This window comes from Sinohyriopsis cumingii, chromosome 1, assembly GCF_028554795.1.
Source record: "Sinohyriopsis cumingii isolate HCF-2022 chromosome 1, ASM2855479v2, whole genome shotgun sequence".
Lineage (NCBI taxonomy): Eukaryota > Metazoa > Mollusca > Bivalvia > Unionida > Unionidae > Sinohyriopsis > Sinohyriopsis cumingii.
In genome coordinates this window covers 143,990,394-144,002,116 of record NC_142961.1, presented here as the reverse complement: position 1 = coordinate 144,002,116, position 11,723 = coordinate 143,990,394, and the positions used below count along the sequence as shown (strand labels likewise).

Genomic DNA, 11,723 nt, shown 5'->3' with positions numbered 1-11,723 from the left:
TTACACTGTTAAAATAAAGGCTTATTCATCACATATGTTCGATTCTCGTGCACATACAAGGAATGACTTTGTATACCTAATCTGAAAAAGAAATAGTTACTATTGCAAATACAATCAGTTTCCATATGTGATGCTTTTTTCATATATAAAATACATACTTTATTTTGTATAAAACACATACACACACACACACACACATATATATAATTTGACACGTAAAATAGAATGTGAAAACTGTTGCATATGTGTGACGACTGTTCCGGTGGCGTAGTGGTTAGAGCGTCCACCTCGGATGCGGGGGGTGGGGGTGTACGTGGGTTCGATCCCCGGCCGAGTCATACCAAAGACTTACAAAAATGGTACTAACAGCTGCCTCGCTTGGTGCTCAGTATTAAGAGATTAGTGTTAGGACTGGTCGGCCTGGTGTCCGGATAATGTGACTGGGTAGGACAGCATGTTACATGTCCGCGACATAGCCCCAGTGCTAGACATCACTATAAACTGCCACACTGCAGACATCGTAGCGATATGACTGAAAAATTGTTAAAGCTACGTTACAAATCTAGATCACACACACAGACAGACACACGCATATGTGTGACACAGATTTTTACATATGCGAAATTACGTCTGATTTTACATTTACGAATATATTTTTTAAATATGTACAATTATTGTTTACAAAATGTAAAATACATGTGTTCAAATGTGAAAAAACCTGTTGTTACAAATATGTATTAAAAAAAAGTTTCACGTATGTGAAAACGAATGTCAGATAAGAGGAAGTCTTATTTTACATATATACATTTATTGTTCACACAATCAAATGCTTTGTCAGATATGTGAAATTCTATACGACTGTAGTGAAATGATTTATTTTACATAGTCTAATAGAAAACTATTTTACATATTTAAAATTCTATTTATCATATGTGAAAGAAAGTCAAACATCTCGATTTTACTAAAACTGACAGTTTGACACGTCTTATTCAAACTGAATATTTCACATAAACTAAGCTAAAATATGATAAGATTTTATTTATAGCCGGCATGATTTAAAACAACAAACCAACGTAAGCTTACCACATTTTAACCGATTTGCTATATTATGGCAACATGTCAGTGTCGTTATGTCAACATTATCATGTCAACAATCTGCAATTGGTAACTCGTTTTGCTGACGCGAAATACGTCGTCTTTATCACATATACAACATAAGTATTTCTCGTGTCCATGGCAGCTTAACACTTGAATCAGTGGCTCAACTTACATTTTCGGTGCTTTTGCAAAAATTCATAAATGGTCCCCTGAGTTGAATATATAAAATCTATTTAACTCTGGCGAATAAGAGAGTTTCTTTCAAATTTTCTTAAAATTAAGTTTATTGCGTATGTTTGACTTTTGACCATGTTGTTCCATCTGGACCTGATCAATAAACTGGTAGCACGCAGCTCAAACAGATGGGCAAGCAGTGAGTAATGAGATCAAATTCCAAACGTCGAAGTCATGCTGCTAGTATACGAACGTCATGGAATGGTCACAATCAGTAAAGCGCTACGTATCGCTTTCACATATGAAAGAATGCGCCTTTCTAACGGCACAAAGAGGAAGTCAAGCGGTATTGTGGGAGTGGACCGGCGAAGATGAAGCAGATAAAATGAATCGTCTTTGATAACTCACCTTCCACCGCCGAAATGGAAGATGGAATCACTCGATTTAACATTATTTGGACTTGCTATTTTTTTATTCGCGGGATGGTGCTTTAATTGGTTTCTTCACGTTTTGGCCATTTTGTACGGGTGAGTTTGAACATTAACATAATCACTAGAGGGACAACACCCATTTTAATTCACAGAACTGTCAGGGGATGTGTATAGCTTCACGTATTCTCATCTGCAGTGGATCCAGAGCAGTGGTCAACATACACGTTATAATTTCAGATAAATTTTGAGATATTTGAATGCAGAATCATTAGAACCTAATAGAAGAAACATATGGTTACTTGTTTATGACATTAACCCACGGGCATTCTTAGGTCAGTAAAAATAGGGCAGCTTGTAGGCATGGACCTTGTCCTACAATGTAAGACGCCTCCCCATATACTTTTGTTCTTTGGGTCGACGTCTTACTGCCTAACACGGTTTTATTGCTTCTTTCAGAATTTAAATTTATTTTTTAAAACTCGAAGTATGTAAAGTCAGGTTAAAGTAATATGATTTCATATTGTAGAAAAGTGTCTATAAGGGCTGCCATGTGTGTGAAAAATTCCTGAAAATCTGATTTCTTGTTCTGGTGTTAGTTGACTTTGGAACATGATATGCAATGCCATTATTTAGGCAGTAAGATGGCAACCTAAAACAAAAAAATATAAGTAATCTGAGTTTCCTCTGACCCTTCCCACCCATTTTTAATATTTGGACATTTATGTTGGGGTGTAGGGTCAGGGTCATTTGCCTATCAAAAAGTTGGAATTCACAAATGCCATGCAGTGTCGGCATAGGGTAGCTGCTTACTAGCCGGTATTGTGCAAACTTTAGAGACCTTTCATTGAGATATACCTGCATGAAATCAATAGGAATATGATTTATTTTCTCAGAAGTTAAGAGTATAATATTTGTTATGTCTTTATTCTGATGACTGATGAGAGGAAACCACATCATTTATGAAATTTGACCTGGAACTCACAATTTGCATCCCTAGTCATCTAACAAAATCTCACAACCTGCATGTTAATGACATCAGAGGTCAAATAGTTACTTGATATCAACAATAAAAACTATTTCTAATGTTGCTGTTGGAAGACAAATTGAAAATGTAAATGAAAGTCATGTAATCTTTATAGAAAAATGAAAGAACATAGACGTCTCAAAATGTTTAGTTTTGAAAACAACCTGAAATCTGTAAATGTTGCAGCTGCTTGGAAAAAAACACAGATTCACCGAGCAGAGAGCACATGTCAGTGTGGTAGTCACATGACATCAGCAAAAAACAGCTGACACTTTCTCAGTACTTGATGAATCTAGTTTTCTCCACCTTTCGATACAGATGGGTTTCTGGTCATTGTTCTGAGAATAAATATGTTGAGAATTAAGTATCCATTATATTTATTTACAAACATTATGTGACTTGTATTTAATATTTTTCAATTCTATGTACAAAATCTTTGGAAATGGTTTCTTGTTGATATCAAGTGACTGTTGGATCTCTGATGTCTTTGACATGTAGGTTGCAAGATTTGTTTAGTCATGTGTTACGTATATCTGATTCAATTCATATTTATTTAAATTCAATTATTTGTCAGTTTTAAAAATTTTATTCTTTTATATGCTATTATAATGTAAATTTATTCACTGGAGATGATATTTTTCCAGAAAATCATTTGACCTGAATCATTCTTTCGTAAACACCAGACGTTGACCTAGATCCTGACCTTGATTCAAAATTAGTAGCAACCACGTAAATAAGTTCTATTTTTATTTTAAAATGATTGGTTGTTGTCAAGGTCATGATTTAAGATGTAAACAATTTTATTTATTTTTATTCTCATAGTAAAATCATTGGTCTAATCAAGGCCATATTCTGTGTACGTGATTTTTTTATATGTAAACAAGGTCATGTGGCACTGTGTTTCACAATTCCATTTTTTTTACATTACTGCGCATCTGTTATTTTTAATAGAGATGCGTAGAGAGAGATTTCTCAGTTCTGGGCTTTTTATGCTGATGTTAAGTTATTTTGTTGTAGCCAGATTTTGAGTTATAATTTTCTTCAGAACAGTTGAATTTCAAAGGATTAATTCTTTTTTTGCCTGGAAATATTTTGAGAATTGCTCACACCGAAATTTTGGACAGACATTGCTTGCAAATTTAATTTGGATTTCCAACAACGGAGTGTCATTATTTTTATTTCTACAAGGAACTGTAGACTTCAACACTACAGAAAATAGCATACATCAACATCTTCCATTTTGGATTCTTCGTCTAGATTTGAACATGAAATCAGTAGAACATTTTCTTATAAGGACTGCTAAAATTTTATTCTCTGATTATTTTTGGATTTGATTCTATAAAACCGTAAGTGCATTTTTAAAATATTTTTTCAGAATTTTTCCAGGGAAATAAATTATTTTATTTTTAAAAGCTTGTTGTTTCACTCTTTCTGTGTTACTGTTTATTAGAGCCTAAACAAGTGACATAAGACATGTGACTAGGAATGCAAATGGTGAGTTCCAGATCAAATTTCATCAGCTCTCAAGTTTTAACTCATCTGTCAGCAGATTAGAGACATAACAAATGTTATACTCGCAGTTTCTGAGAAATGAACCATGTCTGCACTGTGGCAGTTTATAGTGGTGCCTAGCACTGGGACAGCATACCACAGATCTGTAGCATGATGCCCCACCCAGTCACATTATCCTAACATGAGGCCAACCAGTCCTAACAATAACTTCTTAATGCTGAGCACCTAGCGAGTCAGCTGTTAGTACCCTATGACTCAGCTGGGGTTTGAACCTGCATCCAAAGGGGGGTGCGCTTTAAAGGGTAATCATCAAAAATGCCATGTGTCCTCACATATTCAAACTTGAAATATGTTTATCTACCATAGCAGCTATGCCCACGAGTGTTCCCTTGAGAACCTAATTAAAGTGCTGGCCATGTTTTGAGATCTGACTGGTGGAAGGATTTGTTGTATTGTTGCACTAAATTCAAAGCAGGTCAGCTTTGTATTATCATGTTAATTGTTTTTTTTTAAGTATGAAATAGAGGGGTGGAATAAAAGAAAACTAAATAGGTGTGTAAATATCACTTGCATTAGATGTAGCTGCCCCGGTCTTGGGTCAGGTCAACTCATTTCAACTGATCTGTTGGATACTGTCATGAATATTAATGTGTAGATAATATAATTAAATTATCTTAAATTAGCCTACTCATTCACAGATGTGATCAAAAATAACACAGCAATCCAAGGTAATGAATACATGTGCTTCGTGAATTAAAAAGCATTGTTTCATAGGTACATTTCATTATGGAAAAGCAACTTTCAAAAATGTCCATAACAATGAGAAAAGTTTGAATACTGCAGTGAAATCTCAGCATCAGTATTTACTAGCAGAACAATTAAAACATAGTTTTGATTTTGATGGTTGTTTCACGAAATAACTGTCCCTCATTTTTGAAAAAAAAAATCTTGGTTGCTTTGAATCAACAACTAGTCTAGTTCACTGTTTTGTTTGCTTCTTTTGCTGCAATGCAGGGACCTTATGGTGGGCATTCTACAGTTTCATATTTTATATTGGGTTAGAATTATAAAGAAAAAGAAACTTCCCTAAGTTTCCTCACTGTTTATCCAGGTCATTTATGAAGACCTTGTATATCATAGGTATTTTCAAAGAACCTTTAATTCCCATTATTTTGGTGTGTGATTGATGGGTGTAATACGGTTATGGAGTGTACAACTTGGCATTACTTCCTCTGTGACAACTGCTAGCTCTTCTTGGTCATTTTCACTTCCTGGACTTAGCAGTAAATTGTTGAAAAGAAAAAGAGCCAATAACTTTTTTTTACATCTTGTATGTTTTGTAATCCATTCATTGCACTTTTGGAGCTAGTATTGTCTAGTCTGGCAAAATTCATTGTCCTATTTTAATAAATGCTTAAGATAGTGTGCTTTAGACTAAAGTGGCACTCACCAGTTTAGTTTTTTGCATTGGGTTAGAACTTGAAAGAAAAAGAATTCTGATCACTGCTAAAGATAGTGTACTTTAGTATTCAGGCTGATATTTTAGCACAATGGATCAGTTATTTTAGTTATCTGTGTGCTTATATCATGTACAATTTCCATAAGCATAATATCCAAAGACATTTCAGCCACAGTACATGAAAGTAACATAGAGGTATACCAACATTCTCTCCATTGTGCATGTTGCAAATGTAAACAATTTCAACTTACATCCCGCCACTCTCTCACAAGATCATATTATCTGTAGAGTGCCTCCTTTGAAGCAGAGAAGCAGAGTTGTCAACAACAAAATGCAGTGACATAATACATAATGTTTTCGTGTACATGTGCAGATTGTTGAAACCAGGTTGGATATTTGTTAATGAACTTTGGGATGTTGGGCATTTTGAAAATACATGTAGTTTTTACAGAAAAAAAATGCAATTATGAGAGAATTGTTTACTCACGTACACAAAATATTTTATTTACAGTAGATTAGGCCAAAGGAAAAAATGGAGTTGGTTATGGTGTGGCAGCCTACTGTAACATTTTGTCCCTTGCTCATAACTTTAAAAATCAGTACTAAGTGTGGCCAGTTTGTCATATTTGTACTAGTAACATTAAATTGATACCAACCTTCCTACCATATTTGTTGTTCACACCCTTTTTGGCGCCATGCATAATGTCCAATTTTGGCATTATTTTTAACCATTAATTGACAAGTTTGACATGCAGTACATAAATCTCTGTAATGTACTGCCATGGAACATAAAAACTGTCTTGCATTCTTTATAACTTATTTTTTCTTGAATTGCAAATAATCTGGGACGAAAGGCATCAAAATACAGGTTTTATTATCATTCTTACCACATTCTACAAGTTAAGGAAAACTAATTAAAAATATTATATCAAGACTCATGCTAAGACAAATCATACTATGTTGATTTAACTATAAAATGATTTTCATGAGAGAAAAAAAATCTTGTAGATAAACATTTTCCCCAGTTGGAGTACATAAATGTTTTTTTTTTGTTGCAAGGACTAACTTACAGATTGGATAAAAGAGAATTTGTTCATTTTCGTCATATTTATAAATTGTGTCTTTGTTTCAGTTCATAATTTATACTGTTAATGATAGGAGTTTCTGTCCTATAAATCAGTGTTGACTGATGTACACAAATATTGAGGTCATCATATCATTGAGAGAGGCATTCCCCGCTAGAATGAGAGTTTATGACACTGCATCAAACCACTAGAATCAAAATGAGGGATGGGATGATGTCACAAGTCAAAGAGACATTGCAAACATTTTACTGATGTATAATTTAAGCACCTTACTGGTCATTTAATGGCTAGTTTTACTCGTATATGATTTAAGCACCTTACTGGTCATTTAATGGCTAGTTTTACTAAAAATTGTTTTGTTGGCTTCATATCTTATCAACTTGGATCAAGTTAGGCTACATGCAGTTCTGATTACAGTGTTCATTCCAGAAATGGAAACAAAATATGGCACAGTGGCCTCTACTAAACTGGAAGTGGGTTCAGTTTGAAAGAACAGGGGTCACAGATACCCTTACTGGTTTCATGTTTATTCAAGAAATTCATCAAACACATATCAGTATCACATGCACTCATTTCATGGATTTGATAAACATTTACAATAAATAATCTTTTTTCCAGCATTATAAGCTTTGAATCAGTCAGATGACAGCACACTTGTTTGCTGAAAGAAGAAAACAAAATCTCCACTCTTCAAATTATTGTTATTTTAGTTGATATGGAAATTGAAGCAAGCTCTGCTACAGTCTGACTTGGCAAGAACTGTTTCAAAGTATATAATGTTGGAAAAATCAATATCTATTTCAGAGATTAATTAATCTATATCCCAAGCACCTGTTATCATTAACAACCTCTCCTGTAGTGAGCCTTTCATACAGGGATTGGAACTCCTTATCAGTGAGTAACCCTATAAAGAATTTATTTTGGGAACCTGAATCTATATTTTTTCTTCCCAGTACACTACTTTGGAAATAAATGCATCAGTTAATGAAGATTATAGCAGTAATTGTGGATAAGGTGCCTTTAATTGGTGCCTGAGCTAATCAGAATCATTCAGACATTTCTGTCAGCCAGTGAAATTAATCATTCTGTGTTTTTTAGACTGTGAATGCACTCTATTCAGTAAGCATGGGTTGTGCTCAGTTTAGTCTCAGATCACCTTAACGATCATGTATTTTTATTTTCTGAGGTATATGCCCTGTGGGTTAAATGTGGGAGAGTTGTCTGGTGCTAAAGATGAAAAAAAGTGTCACTGGCACAAGGGCGCAGCCTAGATTGATTCCTGTGATTAGTAGTTGTTCTTTTCCCTGTAAGAAAATTCTTGGTCTAAAATATGTCTAGCCTGCCATCGCTGTTGTAAAACACGGCTTGCTGAATGACCCTTTAATTATGACTTTATGGAAAAGAAGCAAAAAAATTTGAAAATATGATTCAGATTGTAGCAGTAAATTCCAGATGTTGGCTTGTCTATGTCTTGGGGATACTGGGACACATTTGTCCACTGATTTTCTTCATGCAAAATGCTGGCATATCAAGTAGAATTGTTGTCCAGCAACAAAAAAAATGATAGCCATTTAAAAATTTCCATATAATTCGTTCAAAAGTATAAGAAGAATATTAAGATATTCAGCTTTCTGGGGGAAAGATTGAACTGTGTAAAAATCAAGAACACTGAATGCAAGACGTTCAGTTAAAAAAATGAATGGTCAGCCTCATTAACTTTTTTTAAAAATATTTTGTACTGGTTAGGTCATCTTTGTTTGCCAAGGGTAATAAATGCACTTAGTTCTGGTAATGATGAGGCTTGACCACCCATGGTTAGGGAAGATGGAGTTAGGGATTGTGATGCATTGGGAAAAAGCTAATATATAAAAACTATGAGCTACCTAAAATCGAATGCTTTGTTGATGGAATCAGCTGATTTGATGACAGAAAGGAAGAAAATTGGAATTATAAGGATTATATGATCAGAGTTGGGTATTTATCAGTGTTAACATTTTGACTTAATTGGTCAAAGAGTAAATAAAGCCCTAATTAATGATCATGGTTGTATATATATTGAATTGTTAATTTTTAAGTGCTCAGTCACAAAGTTAACAGAGTCCTTCAGATCTTATATTCTTTGTGATTGATTAAGTAAAACAGTACACTTCAGTATATACCCAGCCTAAAGCTTTCATGATCGTGATTTTCTTGCTAAATTTTAATATAATATTACTCATATGTCAAATCCAAGACACTCATTGTTAGAGCTGGCCAGTTTTATTTTTAGCAACTTGGCATCATTTATGAAAGACTGTGTTTATTGATTAGTAAAGTATCATTTTGATTTTGGTCATTATTGCAGAAAATGGAAACTGCATCGTTTGACACCTGCTGTGCCTCCAGAGGATTTGCCTGGCATATCTGTATTGAAGCCATTAGTTGGTGTAGACCCTCATCTGTTTGAGAACCTTGAAAGTTTCTTTACATTGAAATATCCAGCTGTAAGTAGTCAAATTTTGTTTCTTACTGATATACTTGCTTTTGAGTCCAACTGTGAACAACATGGTTCCTGATCTGCCATCATCACATAATGCATCAGCGGGTGAGGACCTGTGTGGTTTGTTCTTCAGATTACTGCAGACCTGTTTAGCCATCCGTATTTTACCGTATTTGTACGGAATAAAGCCCATCTGTACGGTCATATGGTCATTGATCTCAAAACACAGTTTGAGGTTGCATTTATTTACTAACTTTTTTAATTAATTTTTATTTCATTTCGTTTCATTCTATCATCTCTTCGGTCCACATCTGCATTCTGTGCCACATCACTGATTTTAACATTATCAACATCCGATTGTTTAAACAAAGAAAATGCTGCTGACAAGAAAGTTTCAGCACAAAACTGATGATGAAAATGGAAGAACTAAACATAGAAAGCAGCATTTTCTACCAGTTTATATTACTTTGTGGCCATGCCTTAAACCATCGTCTAAAGGAGAACATTTTGTGCTCTGCACTGTTTGCAACTTAGACTTTTCCTGTGCACATGTTGGAAGGAATGACTCTTCACGGCACGTGGAATCAGAAAATCATGCAAAATTGGAATCATTAGTAAAGGGAAATATAAATATTTTGTCAGTGATGAAGGGAAAGGAAGCGGTGATCAACACATACTTCAAAAGCAAATAACATGCAGAGGTGATTCTATGCAAGTTGATTGTAAATATGAATTTGTCATTGAGCTCAGCTGACAAGTTAACATAAGCTATGGAAAATATATCCCCAGATTCCAAAGTTGCACAGGGTATTTAGAAACAATCAATCTCTTTTTACCAAACAGTGGACAGATGACCATCTGGATAGGATAAAGAGTGCCTATTATTCCGCCATTAAAACCCCATAGACTAAGCTTTTGTTAAGACATTAATTCCAAGTGGATCAGTTTGATATTGTTGAAAAACTTTGTACAAAATAATGTATGAAGCTTATTTACATTCTAGTAAATGTTGACAAAACTGATACTAGATTTTATGAAATAATAAGATTGCCGTCACCTATCTAGATGAAATTTCTGAGTGGATGGGTGGTAACAATGTCTATTCATAATGTTTTGTATCACGTCTTCCTTAACCATGTAAAATGTAGAGAATTGGCTTTATTTAAAATGTTCTGGATATGTGATAACAGATTTTCTAGAGAAAGTAACACAGGTAAATAACGGAATGAATTTGGGTGTGTAAAGGTATTCTTTTGTGGTTTTTATCACTATAATATAAACCAGATGTTTAAGTCAGTGGTGTTCAATTTCTGCAGATTTTGCCTTGAAACACAGAATTGTCTGAATACCAGTGTCTTTACAAACTAGGAGTTATTTACAAAATATTGTGACCGCTCCGGTGGCCTAGTGGTTAGAGCGTCCGCCTCGGATGCGGGAGGTCGTGGGTTCGATCCCCGGCCGAGTCATACCAGAGACTTAAAAAATGGTACTAACAGCTGCCTCGCTTGGCGTTCAGCATTAAGAGGTTAGTGTTAGGACTGGTCGGCCTGGTGTCAGGATAATGTGACGGGGTGGGACATCATGCTACATGTCTGCGGCATGATGCCCCAGTGCTAGACATCACTATAAACTGCCACATTGCAGACATCGTAGCGATATGACTGAAAAATTGTTAAAGCTACGTTAAAAATCAAAATCACATCACAAAATATTGTATAGTCAGTATGTCGTGCAATACTACATGATGGTAATTAAAGTGTATTGCTAGTATCATCTATTTGTGTGCTGATTCACACTTGATGTGTGCTGTGTTAAGATGTTAGAAACACTTAATGAAGATACTGACTGCCTTCTAAAAATACTGACAAGAAAATGTATGGGTAAACAGGTCTGAAACTGCATAGATCCATATCTGCCACCGATGTATGCAGCAGCAGTTCTGGATCTGTGTTGTTGGAATTATAAGAGAATACATATGGTAGCTTATTGAAAGGATGCAAGCTTAGAGTGATCTGTGTTTGCAGAATCAATTTTAGTATCTGATACAATATATATTATTTGTTGTTATTATCTGATACAATATATATTATTTGTTGTTAGTATCTGATACAGTATATATTATTTGTTCAAGATGCTTCATCAGAGTTATGTGTCTTAGCAAGGTTGTTTTATTTCAAGACTTGGTTTTACTTTCAGTCTTTTGCATGTTGTGCCAAATTGTATATCTGATACATGGCACATTAGATCTAAATTGGGTTCATTATATTTCCCATGCATTCCATGTTATGGATGGATTATGTACCCATATACTAGTTTGAGATAGAAGATATCACTTATTTGGATTATTTATAATAAACACTTGACAGGTAAGGCATTGGATATGATGTGACATAAAATTGATTGTTTACAATAACCAACACCTTGGTCAACAGAGATACATGTACCTGTGTTCAATAACACA

General features: G+C 34.6%; 1 protein-coding gene across 1 annotated transcript in view; it reads left to right on the top strand.

Moving 5' to 3' along the window:
• Positions 1 to 1,592: 1,592 nt before the first annotated feature.
• LOC149808070 (ceramide glucosyltransferase-like) overlaps positions 1,593 to 11,723 on the top strand; it is a 32,669-nt gene continuing 22,538 nt past the window's right edge. Inside the window, exons 1-2 of the mRNA XM_089973291.1 lie at positions 1,593 to 1,799; positions 9,128 to 9,266. Of these exons, the coding sequence (XP_089829417.1) occupies positions 1,702 to 1,799; positions 9,128 to 9,266 (237 nt within the window). The 5' untranslated portion in view covers positions 1,593 to 1,701. The remainder of the gene's footprint in view (positions 1,800 to 9,127; positions 9,267 to 11,723) is intronic.